Source organism: Sesamum indicum, linkage group LG7 (assembly GCF_000512975.1).
Source record: "Sesamum indicum cultivar Zhongzhi No. 13 linkage group LG7, S_indicum_v1.0, whole genome shotgun sequence".
In the NCBI taxonomy this organism is placed as follows: Eukaryota; Viridiplantae; Streptophyta; class Magnoliopsida; order Lamiales; family Pedaliaceae; genus Sesamum; species Sesamum indicum.
Genome location: NC_026151.1, coordinates 3,573,252 through 3,591,633, shown reverse-complemented (window position 1 = coordinate 3,591,633; position 18,382 = coordinate 3,573,252). Strand labels below are relative to the sequence as shown.

Below are 18,382 nucleotides of genomic sequence, written 5' to 3'. Positions count from 1 at the left end.
AGTCCGTCGTTAGTCAAAATTTATTGAATTTGCTAATATTAATTTAAAAAAAAAGAAACTTAATAAAAATTGATATTTACCTTTAATTGACTTAAAACTAACTTATTGTATGTCAAATAAATTTTCTAGAACTAAACTACCCTTGTAATGGTGAAGGTATACCTTGTCACATACATTAACGCGTAAAAGACGTATGAGGGTAATTTGATCATAAAAAGATTTATTTGACCTGCTATAAGTCAGTAGTAAGTGAATCGGTGGGTATATATTGAGTTCTTTTTTAATTTTTTTTTATTAATATCAGCAAAGTCAGTGTAACTGAGGGACTTATTTGTTAGACGAAAGCAAACCTAGGAATATTAGGTATAATTTTTTAAATCACATGGGGTTTTACGTATAATTATATCAAATTTTAGAAAAGAAGAATATAACTATTTCTTAAAATTTCGGTAGCCGTTACAACACGATAAATCGACTCTAAAAAAAAAAAAGGAGAAACTTTAGGTAATATTGCAATTTAAGTGTGATGCTTCACCATATCATATACTTTGCTATTTTGCTTCCAAAAAAATATCTCTATTTCGTTTCTTAAAACTTGCAGGTGTTTTTGTAAATATAAGAGCCATTTGAGTGTTTTTTATTTTTATTTTTTTTTCTTAATAATTTAAAGCAAGAGTTGTTTTCTGTGTAATTTCATTTATTATATGAAATATAAGTTGTTTTTTTATTTACAAATACTCTGTTCCGACATTGTAATAACTTGTCTAATAAAGTTTAAAAGACTTTCCAACTTTTTGGACTTTTATGGTGTAATATTACTTTGATTTTCTTCCTATATTTTCAACGTGATGTTTAGGTACTTAGACCAACAATTTCCTTGAATGTGAGGTTTCAAGTACTTAGAGCCTTGTTGTCCTTTATAGATAGAGTGAGATATTTAATTATTTAAAATAAAATATTTTTATATATTATATATTTTTTTCATAGAGTTAAAAAAAAATATCAAAATTTTCTTTTTATTAATTAGTTGTTACAATTTAATTTATTTTCCTACGATACAGAAATAACATCAGATAATATAACAAATTTTAAAATATTAAATATGTAAAAGTTTATTAGTGTTAAATTACTTAAATTATTTAAAAACTCTAACATGAGCTTTACATGTTTAATTCTACAAGTAAATTATAATGGATAAACCTAATAGTTAAGTCGTATGTAGGTTGGGTAATCGAAGTTGCAAAGCTAAACCTCTTTGTAGTCATTGCATGCCTTACAAATAGGACAGCCCCGTATTTGTAAGGGCAATGTATTGGATCGTATAGATCACGTGTTAGCTCTGGAGCTCTTAGATGGAGAAAGCATCAATGGGCATCACTACATATGGGCAGGTTATTGCAAGTAAAAAATGCATGGATCTTCTTCCTATTTGATAATTTTGACCTTTTACAGGAACAAATAAGTTCTTTAAAAATTATTATCAAATAACCCCCATTAAATATGAAAGTGACCCGACTCTTTCAAATCAACCACGTGATGGTTATAGTGAAATGACATCAGACAATTCAATTTGAATATTATGAATTGATAAGTCAGATTGAATTAAAACGTGTGAATCTCCTTCCTATTTGATAATTTTGATCTTTTATAGGAGCAAATAAGTCATTTAAGAATTTTACCAAATCACCCCATCAACTATGAAAGTGACCCTCACATTCTTTCAACCACGTGAAGATGATGTCCATTCTATAATTTTATTATAAGGTTGCCTCCAATTCCTAAATACTTACATAAAATTAAAAAAATAAATAAAATGTGGAGTTTTATACAAAACTGTGCTTCCAAGAATTTGTTACAAAGTAATATATTATTGAAATTAGTTTTTAAGATCTTGATGTGGGAATATATATAACAAGTCATCAGAGACCTTCAAGAGCAATAGCAGTTTTTATTTGTACGATTATTTGACAGACAACTCTGGGAAGAAACCTTTCAGAATAGCTTATTCAAGATCTCCCAAAAGAACTTTATGCTTTATATCGAGACTAAGTATTCAAGGTCTTCTATAAGGACCTCCGTATTATCCGCAGAGATCATATCTGTCCGCTTCCTGACACTTTTATGTACAAATACGTATGGCCCATTGCATAACGTAGATCACATTTTAAATCAAGAGTGCACATGAATTCGTACAATTAGATTGATAACTATAAATATTGGCTCTCCATAATCAGGCACACTTTTGCTACTACAATTGCATTCTCTCTTTGAGACCTTGAATCCAAACGCTGAATTGAGCTTCAGAAAGCCATTTTTGAAACCCCCTCCGGCTTGGACCTGACGTAGTCTTGTTTTACAGGATTTCTTGTATCTTTGAAAGATTATCTAAAGCATCTAGAGTAGCAACGATTCAAACACTCACTAAACTATCTTATATATATGTTGTTGTTTTTTTTGAACAACAGATCTGATTTATGTTACAAACAAAAAATTAAAATTTGATAATACTTTCCAAACGTGTAAAAAAAAAAAAAAACACATATATATCCTACTATGTAGAAAATTCAAATTTATTTTTCATTTTTATCTTTTAATTGATGGAAATTGATATCATGTTTATTAAGGAAACTTTTAACCCATTCCGAGGTGAAAGGATAAATGAGAAAACAGTCATGCAACCAATAACTTAAATTAGTAATTATTTTTATTAATTATAATAATATGAAAATAATGTCCACTAATACAAACGTAAAAACTGAAGTAAGTGGTATATAATTATCTTAAATTCACATTTAAACCCTTTTGAAATGTAATATTACATTTTTCTTAAAAAAAATTAAATTATATTTACACTCGTTCCGAAAATTCTCCTTTTACAATTATACCCCTTCTATTAGGAGTTGAACGAAAATTACTGACATCAATAAAATAAAATTATATAAACTTGTAAAAATGTTAAAGTTTCACTCGATACATTAATAATTTCATAACGAATAAAAATACAAAAACTATATACCAAAAGCTACTTATTAGTTGACAAGCGACCTCGTACATGAAATTCAAACAAAAAATCTTTGTCTAGTGAAGAACTTTTCTTTTTTAATCACATAATTACATTAATATTTCACTAAATTTAATATGCTGATATAACTAAGAACAATAAAAAAAATTATAATAAATTTATATCAAATAAAATAAATATATATATTTTATAAAACTCGAATTTATAATTTCGAACTAGTTCACGGACTTAGCCATAAAGTGTTTTAAAACCTCAATATTAGCCTTGGGAATTGAGTCACAGGCCTAATTGGCAATCATGTAGTAGTTCTTAATTCTTAAAAGATGTTAATTTCTTTTTGAAATATTTGAAATCTTTTAATTTGGGCATCTCACTAGTAAACATTGGGCATTTAATCTAATTTTGGGCCAAATTACATATAAACTGATGTTCTATGGCTTTAGAAAATCTTTGGGCCAATTGCAACAATCTTACACAACAATCCAAATTCAGCATCCTCCAAATGGGGTACTTTTCTTTCTTTTCTTTTTTTTTTTCCAAATGGGGTACTTTTCTTTCTTTTCTTTTTTTTTTCCAAATGGGGTACTTTTTGTTTTCCTTAAAAAAAGCGGTAAAATCCTGAGATTAGGTCCAAATACATAAAATATTTTTTTAAAATAAAATTACAAGTATATTTATTTATATTGTAGTTTTAATTACAATTATACCTCTTATTCAGAAACAAAAATTTTTACAAACTCCTCCTAACATATATCACACTAATGCCCCGTCAAAGGATACACTTGTAATTTTATAAAGAACAATGAGTGTGTGTATTTAGACCTAAGCTTAAGGGGTATTAAAATTTACCCTAAAAAAAGTTAGATAGAGTTAAATTATTGCGATTACAGTAACTAAGAAAATCTAGGTGGTAGGAAAATGTCCATTTATGATCAAAATCACTAATATATAATCCAAATTCAACGACGCGTTAAAAGTTAAATTTACTCTCTATTGAGTCAAGTATTATTATAAGTCAGCTATCATCAATTATTCATGATAAACTTTTCCTGATTTGACAGTATTTTTTCATTTTATTTATATTTTGATGTTTGTCAGTCAAAATTTATTAAACTTGTTGCTGATATTAGTAAAAAGAATAAGATAAAAATTCACATTTATCCTCGACTGATTTATTGTAAATGAAATAAATATTTTTATAACTTGATCATTATATGGTAGGAATTTATTGTTAAAAAGATAAAAAAGAAATATTGTAGGAATCGTGACTGAAATATTCACTCATAATAATAATGACACAAAAAAGTATATGCAACTTGGTATATTCCAAAATAGGGTGAAAAGGCCCCCAAAAGTGAGAAAGATGAAATGAGAATTCTTGATCGAATTGGCAACTACAACCTCACTCTCTCTCTCTAAACCCTAAATCTGCACAGGATTCAGTCCAAGAATTCAGTCAAGGTAGACCCAGCAAAGCTCACTCACTTCACAACCTTTCTTCTCAACGTTCGTACCCGATCCCAGGGTTAAACCTTACCGTCCATCAGCACATTCACTGGTGGAGGTCGCCACCTGTGACCGGTGGCCGCGACTCACAAGTCCGCGCTCGCACGTATCTCCGTTGAGTAGCTTTTGTTTTGCATTCAGCTCTCTCTTGCTTTCTCTTTTATTTTGTTGCATGTTCCCTGGAATTCAACTACCCTCTTTTTACTAGCGTAATGTGAATTTTGTATGGATTGTGATCGGAGTGGAAATTCTTTATATCTGATAATAATGCTGTGATCCAGACTACTGACATTACTTTTACCTTTGAATGGGATGCTCTGAACAACTTGCTGCATAAATGTTGCTTTTTTTTCCCCCAAGTATTTCTTCTGAATTTTCCTAAATGAAAATTCTTTTTCCTCTGAGTCTGTTGATACAATTGATCCCTTGTAAAATAACTTCTTTGTCAAATCTTTCCTGTCTGTTGTTTGCATGTTAATTTCTTATATCTATTATTTTGTCTGTTTATATACGGGTATTGATCTGATCGTATTTGCTGGTCTTTTTCTTTTTTATTTCTTAATATTTTTATACTGGGGCTATAATATGGTGAATCTCTGTTTTTCTTGTTACAATGTCTTTCATCTGTGGACCCTCAAAGTAGAAACTTGATATGTTGGCCTAATATGGATGGAGGTCAATTGTGTAGTTTTATTGTCGTCCACTGGTGCATCTGTCAACCTGTGAAATCAAGGATATGCTTGGAAAATTTGGTCAGCTTCATCATACTGAATGGTGAATCCTATGTTGCATTTGATTGTATAATCAAAATACAAATCTTGATATGTCAGCCTAATGATCTAATATAATGGACCGAGATGGTGCAGGATTAATTTCAGAGGTTACTACTGAACATGTGTGTTTGTGTGTGTCAGTCTAGTGTATTTTCAACTTGTGGAACCAAGGATATGGTTGGAGAATTTGATGAGATGATGGATAATCAAGTATTTAGTTATTTCCTAGATGTGTATGAAATGTGAAAACTGTCACATGAAGGACCTTCCACTGGTTAACAATCTCCAAAAGAGAAAGATTGTCAATTAATTCACCATTTTACGCATTGTTCAGTTAGCATTTGTTACATATTACACTTTACTTCTTATTGATCAGCTGACAAGAAGATTTTTGCATTTGCACTGTTTAAACAAATATTAATAATGCTTTCTGCTCTGTTGATTTTTCTGCCTATCCGAGGCTTCAATTTTTGCCACATTTATGCATCTGTACTGGACAGTCTTGCTAATTAATTACAACCCAGTGCATGGAATTTGTATTCATGTGGTGAAGTCCATTTTGCTTGCTTATAAGGTAACTGGTGATTTATAACTTGTGTGTTACATGATTTCAATTGATTAATACAACTTCAGTTTTCATACCGGACTCTGTAGAAACAAAGTTCCTTTTTGTTTGTGTTCAGTGGATGGCTGCTGTTTTAGGGGCAAAAGATGCAGTGGAATGGATTTATAGAGGAGAAGGAGCTGCGAACTTGGTTCTTGCTTACTGTGGAAGTGCTCCAAAATTTGTACGTATTTTTTTCGTCAAAATCGTTTCTATAATTTTTTGCTAGATTCGGAAGTTATTTTATGATTTCTTTTGTTTTTATAGATCTATTTTGTGCCCTTTTTATTTTCCCTCTTGGTACAAGCGTTAAGGCTCAATTTGCTTGATCTATAGTTGTCTAGATTGAGATTGGAGTGCACATTATCGAGTTTGGTTATGTGACTTTTTCCTTATTAATGGTAGGCAAGGGGGCTGCAGAAAATCCTTATTTTGCCTCCTGCTGATAATGGGTTTTGATGAAGCAGAAGAATTAAGATCCATTTGGTTTGAATCTTTTCACCCAACTTAGTGAGAAAGAAAATTGATGAAGTTGGTATAAATATGTTTCACCCTTTTTCATATCTTAGAAAATTGATCCTGAACTTAGGTTGGCAAGTGGTTTATTGGGGTTGCCTCATTGTAGATGACATGGTCATCATATTCTGGGTGAATGAAAATGTAGAAGAAATCATGTTTCAAAAGATCAATGTATTAATAACGAACATTGGTTGATGAAATCAAGTGCAGGAAAGGGGGAGGAAAAGATGTTTACAGGAATTAGAAGGGTAAAGCTTTGTCAGATATTTTAGAAGGATAGTGTCAGAAAGAAAATATTCAGTTCCTGTGTGCAAGATATGAAAAAAACCTTGAAGGCGCCATTGTACTTCAATTAGATAATTTGAATTATGCAAATAATTAAGTAATGAATTTCTTCCCCAATATTTTATCTAGGTTGGAAAGGTCTTAAGGATACAAAAAGTTCCAAATAATGGATCTGAATGTGAGAATGGTCATTCAGCTCTAACCAAGCTCGAGTGTGTCCTATGGGGAAAATTTGAAGGCATTGTTTCAGCTCCTACAAGGGAAACTGCAGAGCAACTGTATGTGCAGAAAGTAATGTGCCCATTGTTGGGTTCGGAACATGTTGATGCTGGAGTAAGTTATTATTCCTCAGTAAACATTTGAAGCAAACTTTTATTGACTCCTTAAGGAACCTTGCATTTTTTCATGTCTGTTAATAATATTATGATCCTCATGATCCTTAATTTACTTTGCTCAACAAAAAAACTCATTTATCACTTCTATGCTTTTCCTATACTTGGTTACTGCTCTTTGTGTTTCAGGATGCACTTATGGCGTCCTGTTTGCCAATATGTGTTTGTGGGTGTGCACGTCTAAGTTTTTCTGCTTTCTAGGTACACAATGTTTATAGCTTGGTTAATGGGCTCTTGCATCCTTTAATTGTACCTGCCGTGTGGTATAATGGATAATCCTTTTATTCTGGTCTCTGAAAAGGAGATAAGACATTATAATGCTCTGTCTACTTGTTTCACCAAACAAAGCGCTGAATGGAAGAATCAGTAGGTATTGAGTTGGCCCAACGCGGAACTTGAGGGTTCTACTTTGCTCTGTGTTTCTGTTCTGTAAAATCAAGCGTACAGCAAGCACTAAAAATTTGATCATGGTGACTCTTTACAGATTCATGTTCTCGTATCAAGAGAGTTTCTGGAGGCAGTTGAAAAGAAAGTTCTTGGTCAGCGTCCTTCTTGGCGAGTTGATGCTGCCAAAGTCAATCCCTTGTGTGATTCAGTTCTTCTCATTGCTGATCATTCAAAATTTCCTCATGGTATATGTTACTCTCTGACATTGTTTTGATAGATGAACTCTTACTCGTGCTCTCCTTAGTCCTTAATTAAGACATATAATCAAATTTGGGGTTTATGGTTTGCTTGAGTTGCTTCAGGAAGTTTTCACTTTCCCATCAGTACTTTTCTGTTTATGGCATCTTTACTATCTACTTGGGAGCTGCTGAGTTATTCTTCGTGGAATATCTGGAGAATTGTTCTGTGGGTTTTGCGTTATGAATTGCCAAGTGCTATTGATGCTCAATGCTGATGTGGACATGCGTTTTCAAATTGGACTGTTAGTGGTCTCTCTGTAGGGTGCCCCAGAATATGTCTTATTTTATGTTTGCTGGTATGATCCATCTAGTTTCCGAGAAAATCTGTCCTTAATTAAGTTATCCTTGACCAGGAAAACAAGATTGGAGACTAATGATGTATTTTCTTGTTAGTGTGGCTTCTTGTATATTTCATCTGGAATCTGCTAATGTTTGTCTAATTTTCAGTTTCAGGAATTTTCAAAGAGGATTTTTGTGTATCTGTTGAAATAAAGGTGCTTCTCTGGACATCCACATTGCATTATTCCAGTCCTATATGTCTTTGTTCATATCCTGTTAGATATATGTACTAACTTAACAATTATGTGGGAGTACTTAACATGTTTCATTTCTTCTCTTCTGAAAAAGCAGCCGAAAGGTGGATTTCTTCCTGTTTCAGAATTTATAGCTGAAGAAAATGCGGTGAAAAAGAAAATCATTCGCTTTAAAATGCACCAACTGCTGAAATTGCACCAAGGAAAGGTAATAACTAGATCCGATCTAAGCTTTTTCCCTCCTGAAAGTAAGGATTTTTTGGATGTCATGGGTCAGCATTGCATCTGTATCAAATTGAGATTGCTTGCATATCATCTTAGTCTATCTGCATGAGTTTTCATTAGCATGTAACTGATTGAGATTCTCTAAATGCAGATACGAAAAATAAGTAAATATGATCCTCTGGATATGTTTTCTGGATCCAAGGACAGAGTACAAAAAGCAATTAAGTCTCTCTTTCTTACACCTCAGAATAATTTCCGCGTTTTCTTAAATGGTTCACTTGCTTTTGGAGGAATGGATGGTTCTGCTGACAGTGCAAGTTATACTCTTGACCAAGCATTCCTGGACGGACTTAAACATATCATTGTGGCAAAAGATGGGATGCATATAAAATATTTTCTGGAGCTCATTGCTGAAACTATATTCAAGTCTGGTTTATTGGATCGGCTTCTTGAAGTACAGAAACTTGATGCTATTGATATAGAAGGTGCTATTCATGCCTACTATGATATTGTGTCCCAGCCTTGTATGGTCTGTCGGGAGAAGGATGGAAACAAATTGTCAGGAAGATATTCATCACTTCATTCAATGCCAAGAGATGAAAAATTAAAAATTGTGAGGGATTACTTGATATCTTCCACTGCAAAGGACCTAAGTTTGATGATTAGTTTTAGGTCCAGAGGAAATAATCTGGAGTCTCCCTATAAGGTTGTCTTTCTTGAATCAACCAAACAAACTTTTGATTACAAGGTGAACACCTTTTCAATCATTCTTAATATTTATGATTAGCTTCTAGACATCAAATATCTGGTTTTCAGCATAAAATCTGAATCAGTATGAATTTGGTTTCCCATTTAGAAGCTTTTGCTTTTCTTCGGTGATTTCTATCATCTAACTGATCCACATTATGAGCTGAGACCATGTTGTTTGGAATTTGTTATCAGTTTTTGTTTATTTAAAACGATTTTGGTATTTGTTTCTCTTTTTCTTTTGTAAAGGTAAAGTTTTATTGACATAAAATTTCTGGTTTTCAGCATAAAATCTGAATCAGTATGAACTTGGTTTTCAATTTAGAAGCTTTGCTTTTCTTTGGCAATTTCTGTCATATAGCGTTATCCACATTTATGAGCAGAGACCATGTTGTTTGGACTTTGTTATTAGGTTTGATTATGTAAAAAGATTATGTTGTTTGTTTTTCGAAAAGGTAAAGTTTGACACCATAATATACTGGTTATAAAACAAGCTTATAGTAATATAATGTTTCACCATTAGACTCCTGGGAAGTTAGTCTCATCTCCTACTGCCTCCTTTGGAAACTCCGCTGTTGGGGAATAAATACTGTCTGCATGGTGTTCCAATATTTGTTTATTTTTGCATGTTTTCAAAATACCCGTTTGATCATAGTTTGTTGTCCATACAATCTTGTAGGCATCTTTCATTGACCTGGACATGAAACCACTGAAGAAAATGGAGTATTACTATAAGTTGGATCAGCAGATAGTCAGCTTCTATGTCAAGATGGTAAAAGATAAAGAAGCAATTGATAATGGTGAGGGCATTTCATGAATCTTCCTATTCTTGCATACCAGTTTATAAATAAGATGCTTGTAACTTATAATATTTCTTTGATGTATTTTCAGTCAAAACATGCCCAACTCTAATTGGCATCTTACTTTTCTTTCCTCTTCGTGGACAACTGCCTCAACTTTAGATTAGGAAACAGGAGTAGATTGATTTGTTGCTCTGCTCTTCCTTTAATGCTTGAAACATTTAGGTCCATTGCTTTAGGCACCTGGCCAGCTGAACATATTTATGCATGTCCGATGCAGTCTCTCTGTGAACATGTCTAGTGTGTATGTTTTGTGCATGCCTTATGGGTTATAGGAGTCAGAAGGTCTTCTAATGTGTTCTCAGTTTTAACTTGCATTAGCCTTACAAATCATTTTCCATCACATAAAATGGTTCATTTAATCTTTTATTTTCGTGGATGTTCATTTGTCATAACGGATTAAAATACAGGATATCAACAAAGGCAAAGAAGGAAAAGTTGTGGCGTCGTCTGATTTTTTCTTATCAGCTGGATCTGTGCTTCCAGAGAACATTCTACATTGTGACAATGTCAGTCAGGATATTGTCCTGGATCTGTCGACACATGGCTCCAATAAAATCACTTTCCACATGTTTGAATATACCATTTTCCTTTGTAAATCTGAGCTCTCCAGATATTGCCAAAGCTTTGAGACGTCGTCATTTGGAACCAACATTTGCTGCAACTTCACCATCATGGTTTCTTGTTAAAATTTGGAAAACTCCTCTGGGCATTGTTTGCATACTTGGGTTGTTTACCATAGCCTTGGTATGCGGCTCATGAAATTGACTGAGGAATCACCATTTCATTAAGACAGTTACCTCTAGGCTGCACATCTTTGCCGTGGATTACCCTATCCAAGTCACATCGTGTCCATAGTGCTCTGCAATCCAGAACTGCATTTTGGCTTATGTTTAGCTTTCAGACAAGGATGTTACATCAAATGCATAAAGAGTTTTATTCTTTAATTGTCTTCTGTAGCTAGGTAGTTTTAATTTTGTTTTATTTGTTGCCTTATTGCTTGCAGCATGTATATGATAATTCATCTTCTTCTCTGTATTTTGTTGGACTCTACATTAGTATTCTCTTCATATACTCTGTTGAACTCGTCATTTACGTGAACTAATGTCTGCAGTGTCCTCTTTCATTTCTTATATGAGAGTAGACGAGAATATCTCGGAACCAAAGTGATAGGTTCTCTAAAGATTTAGCAACCTACTGCATAGTTAGCTAATTAAGTATTTACTTTGCCATGCTTCCGCAGAAAGGGAAGATGAAATAAGGTGTTTAGAAGACAAAGATTTGTCAGCTTTTCTCCGCCTACAGAGAAATGATGTATCAACTTTGAGCCACACAAGCAACTAATTTGTACGGCTTGATTTGGACCGACAGAAATGCCATGAAGATGGATCTTCCCCTTCCCATGAACTCTAAGCCGGACGTTAGCTCAATCATGACTACTGACCATCTGCGGATTGTGTAATTATATCTGTATCTTATGTTCTTGATGCTAATCTAATTGTGTAAATGATTGTTGTTGTAAATCTGTACTACACATTAATAAATTTTGTTTTCATAAGACATTTTAAGTCTCCAACTGATTACCCTTGTCATGCTCAGTCAATTGGATTTGTCTCTTGGCATCTGAATCAGACTCTTAGGGCACTGATATCTTGGGGAAACATGTGGACTATTTCAACAGCAGATTTAGATTGTATTTTGTTCTTGAGAGACCAAGTCACCTGTGGTTATTGTATTCTGGTACCCCAATTATCTTACTCTTATGATTGCATCGAAATGCATTAGGGTTTTATCTTTCTGCTCATGTTTAGTGGCTGCTTATCAATCTTTCTTCCCTTCCACATATCGTTTCTTGTCATTTGTTAGCTGCTGTCCGGCCCCACTGGATTTGCTTAAGGCCTCTAAAATACTCCCTTTTTAGAGGAAAGGTGAGACTTCCATTGACGTTTCTCTTTTATCCATTGAAATTTCAGAGTTTGTTACTAATCTTTTCGCTCCAGTTGTATGCAGTATTAGGCATGGAGGTGATGATGCGCATCCAGGGCTGTCACCGAACCAAGAACAATTGTCAACATGCAATTGTCTATGCACCATCAGATGACACATATAGCAGATAGGTCGTGCAATCATCTGTAATATCGCCTGAAATAAAAGATAGCAGATAAAGCGAATTATCTTGGCCTTTGCAATTTTCTTGCAGGAACATTCTTTTGTGAGAATGTGAAATGTAATTCAAGTGTAAATAGTACACTTCTTGAATATTTACCGACGATGTCTTCAGTACTAATGATTGTAAAAGGCCCATATGTAGCTGGTCAATGCATCATCTGTATGCAAACTTCTTGCTGTATTAATCGGCAGTAATTAAGAGTGCAAACTCGTACATAGCTGTATATTGTGTGAATACCAGCATAGATATGTCTAGTATGTGTAACAATAGCGACCAACCCATGAAGCAACCAATAACATCTGAAAACACGATCCTTAAAACTCTTTTTCTTACAATTTGAGCACTGAGAGGAGACCCGTGGACCTCAAACGAACAGCCCAAATTGCATGACCCGTAACCCGGATCCAGACCCGACAAGCCTCCAAACCGCCATTCTTCCCAAGAATTCTTATTATACATCTTAGTTCCTGCCCCGCCAAGAAACTTCTGTAAACACACGCACAGAGAATCAAGACAGGAAGAAATGACATTTTCATATGAATCTCTGCCTTCCTCTTCCAACAAAGTCCTGACAGCGGCTGCTTCAGTTACTGCTTCCATAATCCTCCTCAAATCCATTGCCAATGACCTAATCCCACACCAAATCCACACCTATTTCTCTTCATCCCTTCACAAACTCTCTAGCCGCCTCTCGTCCAACCTCACCGTTGTCATAGAAGAATTCGATGGTCTGACTTCTAATCACATGTTCGAGGCATCCAACGTTTATCTCGGCACCAAAATCTCCCCCTCCACACAAAGAATCAAAGTGAACAAACCCCATAAAGACCAAGAATTCGCAGTCACAGTAGACAAGAACCAAGAAATCATTGATTTCCATGGCGGGATTAAGTTCAAGTGGTTATTGCAGTCCTCTGCAATCAAGCATTCAGCCCAAGGTGGTAAGAATAGCAATCCAAGAACCGAACTCCGGTACTTCGAGTTGAGTTTTCACAAGAAACACAAAGATTCCGCCTTGAAAGTTTACTTGCCTTATATACTGCGAAAAGCAAAGGAGATCAAAGAAGAAACAAGAACCGTGAGGCTACATACAGTTGATTATAACGGTACCGATTATTGGAGTTCCGTTGAGCTGAACCATCCAGCAACCTTTGATACGATGGCTATGGATCCTGATATGAAGAATGAGCTGATTGAGGATCTTGGCAGGTTTGTGAGGAGGAAAGATTATTACAGGAGAGTTGGGAAAGCTTGGAAACGAGGGTACTTGTTTTACGGGCCACCCGGTACCGGGAAGTCGAGCTTGGTTGCAGCCATGGCTAATTATCTTAAGTTTGATGTCTATGATTTGGATTTAAGAGAGGTGCAGTGCAATTCGGATTTGAGAAGGCTGTTGATCGGGTCCGCCAATCGGTCTATACTTGTAATAGAAGACATTGATTGCAATGTGGGCGTGCAGAACAGAGACAATGATCATGCAACAACTGAGGATGACAAGGTATTTTCACACATTCACACATTTACTTGTTATGATGAGTAGGTTTTAGGCATTAAAAAGATGGCTTTTGATGCAACAGATAACATTGTCTGGACTGCTGAACTTCATTGATGGGCTGTGGTCAAGCTGTGGGGATGAAAGAATCATAGTTTTCACCACTAATCACAAGAACAGATTAGACCCGGCGCTGCTAAGACCGGGCCGAATGGATGTGCAGATAGAGATGTCGTGCTGCAGATTCAGTGGGTTCAAGATTCTTGCTTCCAATTATCTCAGGATAGAGGAGCATTCACTGTTTACAGTAATCCAGGAGCTGTTGACGAAAGTTGAGGCGACGCCGGCTGAAGTTGCGGGAGAGCTGATGAAGAGTGAGGATGCGGATATTGCCCTGATAAATCTTATCAGATTACTGGAGAGCAAGAACACCAGGGCTTGACTTTCGGTGAAGCAACAAATCAATTCATATGGACAGTTTGAGGTGAAATTATACATTTAATCCCATAATATTAGGATTAACATTTTTAGTATTTTGCTTTGTGAAAATTTTAAAACCAATTTAAAATTAAGGAAATTTGATTCATGTAGTTCATATCTATGTTTAAGTAAAAAAAAAATAAACAGCAATGACATACATTTGAGTACAAACTAACGACCAAGCTAACAAATACATGCATTGCACGTGTTCTTGTCGTTTGTTTTTCCTCAAACACTTAAATTAAATATGTAAACTTTTTTCAATTTTATGATCATTTTGATATATCATAAAAGATGGGATCAAAAGTATAATGCGGACTAAAAAATATAATTTTACAACAATTTGATGTAGCACCTGCCGCTTTGGTTTAGTGCTGACATTTCGTTTGACGTTTTGGTGACTACTGACTACCTTTTATTAGGGCATGAGAATTGGTGATGGAAGTAGCGAAACCCCTGTCTCAACAGGCTTTTGCAATTTTAGCTTTGTCGTGTAATCCCAAAATTTACCATGTTGGGGCAGGTACACTGAATTCTTCAGTTTATGTTGTGAACTTTTAATGTTTTAGGCACAATGAATGAGGTTAATCGATTTATATTCTCTGAAATAGGTCTGATTCATCTCTCTCTCACTCTCTCTCTGCACTTTGTCGCCATCTATTTCCGTTTATGGACTCACGCGTAAATGCATGCTGCATTGCCAATGTTCACAAATGACTGTTGTTTTTTATTTTTGTTATTGTGGTTGGTACACATACATAATTACTGCATGTTATAAATAGACCAAAATTAGCATAGAGAATCATATCAGTAACATTTATTCACAAAGATTAACAAATAAAGATCTTAGACTAAATTGAAATTGATTCTTCGGCAACACAGTTGGAGAGATGGTCAGGTATATCCAATTTCTTAAGCGATTCTTTCCCGATTAATCGCTTTGACTGTACACCTGATGCAACAAAACAACAAATCCCAGCACATAAAACCTATGGATTATAATCTCAGTGAAATAAAGAACGATTACGGAAAGGAAAAGAAAATCAGCAATAAAAAGCATGAAGCATGTGCAATGATGGTTACCTTGAGCGCTAGCTTTCCTCATTATCTGAGATTGTGGCTCTCTGTATTGCATGCATTTGCGCATTTAGACTCATCTGCAGATGGAAGACCTCGACTATTAATTCACAATGATATGCGAGGAGAAGTTAAGCGCTATAACATCACAAACAATTTACCTTCAATATATTTTGGTCTTTCCATGGTCCTTTATCTGACCTTAAACATCCCCCTTCGATAGCACAGGTACAGCAACCACCAAGAAATTCCGGTAGCTCACTGTCAACAAATTGATCTTATTAGTTCTAAAACAACTAGAATACCAAGTAGGCCAAAGCAACTCACCTTTCATCAATTGCTTCAAGCAATTTGCCCTGGTACTTGCTGCCAAGCACCTAGAAAATTCGAGTATAATTATTTAATGTATTAACAGCTTATATGCGAGCTCACATGTAGGGGAATGAAGTGCTCAGACGTACCTGGATCTTTGAAGTTGTATCAGGGTCAAGTAAAGGCTTGACTGTGTTCCAGATCAGCCTGAAGCCGGGACCAGCATTGATGATGAACATACGATGAAGTGTCTGTAATATATTTAGGAAAATCTGCTTCAAGAAAAAGATGGGCACAACATCTATGTCCGGAATCTAATATTCGGACTATAGTTCTAGCAATCATAAAACAATTGAGGGGATCAGTGCAGGAGACATACTTCAGGATAATTATCATTATCAATCTTCTGAACCAACTTAATGAAATCTATAACAGGGCGTCCTAAACTCATTATACCCTGAACAGAAACGAAGGGCTTAGAATTAACCATGTAGAATCGCTTTCAGCAATGGCTAATCAGTAATGCTTTATAGAAACAAAAATAAACGAATACCAATCCTTGAACATCCAAAATTGTTGTGCTTGAATCTATGTGCCTGTTTGCAACAACAGAACATGCTGGAAACCTGCTAGCAAGAGTTCTCTCAAACTCCTGAACTTGATATCTTACAAATCTGTCCACAGTTGTAATCTGCAGTAGCATGTCAAGATCAATCATCCCCAATCTTTCTATGTACACGGGTCTTCCATCCTTGTCCACACCATGATAACCATGAGGGTAATATTGTTGAACCTCATTCAGCTCTTTGAAGTCCAAATCCTGAGTATGATACAAGTAGAGAAAATTAAGATCTAAGAAACCACTAAAATACTAGTAAATAAAACAACTATTGTGGAAATTAAAAAGAAAATCTGGCAGACAACAACTTCTTTAATTTCATTAAAGGTAACATGCAATTATAAAAAGTAATAAAAAAAAAGAACAAAGATTTGGCCTAAGATATATGTGATGTATGGGAAAATGAACTATAGCCCAAGAACATGAACAAGATTGAATCATAATTTCAAGCGACCCAGCCTTGAAGTTCTGGCCAAAAATTGTGAAAGAGGCAACCTTCCTGATGAAGCCTTTTTTTGTAAACACAGAGATGACAACCTTTTTTTTTGTTTTTTTTGGGTAAGCAAGGCAGATCAATATTTCACAATTTTCCTGGTGAAGCCTAACGTATAATAATTGAACTTCAAAACGTCAAAAACTTCAGAGTTGTGGATGAGTCTAGACACAATGCAAAAACCAAATGACCTATCTCGATCATCCCGATCTAAACACCAACCCTTGAAACAATAAAAACTTCAGATATTTGCAAGAGTGTAATAGACTGTATAAATACAAGATCAGATGCAGATCACCTCCATGATCGTATCTGCACCAAAATCTTTCCTCCACTGGAGCATGTTTGCCCACATAACCTTTGCTGCTTCAATGCGGAACTTCCTTGCTTTCAGAAATCTGCAAATTGTTTATTACTCAGGAGGGGGGGAAAGAATATACTGTCCAAAATCATGGTTATTAACATTTGAAAACACAGATGCAACAATGCAACAACATTTTCATCCTTGATACAAACTGTTAACTCAGAGTCACCACAGAACAAGGACAAGAAAGACTGCACGTTCAGATTAAAATATGTCAAAAGGTAGAATCAAGAAACTCTAGTTGAAACTGAAAGGAGAAAGTTTCAAAGACAAGGAAAACCAAATTTATCATGTTCTATAATCAAATTAGTTCTAGTTTTCCTAGATACAGGTGATGCACAAATTTACATAAGAACAATATTTCATGAAAATGATAAGATCTGCACAAGCAATCAATTAATATCAACTATGCTTGAGCCAAAAGTTTTACCCAGTTAATGCTGAAGCAAAAATCATTGGAAAGTGCATGTAATTTAACATTTTTCAAATGAGGTGAAATTTTCTGAAAGCTCAAATTTATTCCGGTGTATGCACTACATCAACCAACAGATACACCAAATAGAGACACAATAAGCAATGAGAGAATTGGTTACAAGTATCCTGTTTAGTCAGAAATTCATACCAATAAAAGACTTTCACAGAAAAGTTATTGATGTGTACTCCATTACAGGAGTCGGGGAGTCATTCATGACAAAACCCATGTAAGCATGCGGGTGAGAAAAAGTTACCTTAACATTACATGATAATCATCAAATCTTTCAGGAAGCAAATCATCGGCGATTAATGCTTGTCGAAAAGCATCAACAACCTTCTCCTCCTCTATTTCACGAATATCTTCAATTTCACAAACTCCAACATCTTTTCTCCTTCTGATCTTATTTCTTAGAGAACTCCTGAGTTTAATGGACGCACTTTTTGCTTTTTTCAGAAATCCAACTTTCATCCTTTCCTCCGAGTTTTCACAATCTGATTTCTGTTTGTGTTTTTCATCATTACCACAGCCTGAAGGAAGCACAAAGATTCTTTTATTCACATGTTAAAGATTCAAAAACATCAACCTGATTCTTGATTATATCACAGGTAACTCCCATCTAATGATACAAATGCAGCTAGGAGAATTAACACAGTATAACCGGGAGCAGCATGTAAAGACCGGGATAAAGCCCACACCTCCGTCTGTAATACCGGAACTAAAGCTAAGCATACTACAACCACTCACAAAG

The 18,382-nt window shown here is 34.8% G+C and overlaps 3 protein-coding genes across 9 annotated transcripts in view; 2 read left to right on the top strand and 1 right to left on the bottom strand.

Annotated features, from left to right (window-relative positions):
- LOC105166115 (inositol-pentakisphosphate 2-kinase) lies at positions 4,348-11,942 on the top strand. Of its 5 annotated transcripts, none has more exons than XM_020695367.1 (9): positions 4,348-4,642; positions 5,985-6,089; positions 6,839-7,042; positions 7,586-7,733; positions 8,235-8,281; positions 8,418-8,528; positions 8,697-9,293; positions 9,972-10,092; positions 11,396-11,942. In XM_020695367.1, exons 2-9 carry the CDS (start codon positions 5,988-5,990, stop codon positions 11,494-11,496), a joined length of 1,431 nt encoding a protein of 476 aa, XP_020551026.1. In that variant the 5' UTR covers positions 4,348-4,642; positions 5,985-5,987; the 3' UTR covers positions 11,497-11,942. The 5 variants fall into 5 exon arrangements, with proteins under 5 accessions (XP_020551026.1, XP_020551028.1, XP_020551025.1 ...); XM_020695366.1 differs by lacking the exons at positions 4,348-4,642; positions 11,396-11,942 and adding exons at positions 5,321-5,875; positions 10,563-11,389; XM_020695365.1 differs by lacking the exon at positions 4,348-4,642 and adding an exon at positions 5,326-5,875.
- On the top strand, positions 12,567-14,902 carry LOC105166114 (protein HYPER-SENSITIVITY-RELATED 4). The gene is made up of 3 exons (XM_011085351.2): positions 12,567-13,820; positions 13,900-14,298; positions 14,717-14,902. Exons 1-2 carry the CDS (start codon positions 12,846-12,848, stop codon positions 14,254-14,256), a joined length of 1,332 nt encoding a protein of 443 aa, XP_011083653.1. The 5' UTR covers positions 12,567-12,845; the 3' UTR covers positions 14,257-14,298; positions 14,717-14,902.
- Positions 15,050-18,382, bottom strand: part of LOC105166113 (phosphatidylinositol/phosphatidylcholine transfer protein SFH8) — a 4,159-nt gene continuing 826 nt past the window's right edge. For 2 of the 3 annotated variants that reach the window (XM_011085348.2, XM_011085347.2), the window contains exons 2-10: positions 17,888-18,161; positions 17,094-17,193; positions 16,237-16,503; positions 16,063-16,140; positions 15,833-15,934; positions 15,699-15,748; positions 15,533-15,632; positions 15,378-15,451; positions 15,050-15,246 (exon numbers count right to left, since the gene is read on the bottom strand). In XM_011085348.2, coding sequence (XP_011083650.1) covers positions 15,386-15,451; positions 15,533-15,632; positions 15,699-15,748; positions 15,833-15,934; positions 16,063-16,140; positions 16,237-16,503; positions 17,094-17,193; positions 17,888-18,161 — 1,037 coding nt within the window. In that variant the 3' untranslated portion in view covers positions 15,050-15,246; positions 15,378-15,385. The remainder of the gene's footprint in view (positions 15,247-15,377; positions 15,452-15,532; positions 15,633-15,698; positions 15,749-15,832; positions 15,935-16,062; positions 16,141-16,236; positions 16,504-17,093; positions 17,194-17,887; positions 18,162-18,382) is intronic. The other variant, XM_011085350.2, reaches the window with a different exon arrangement.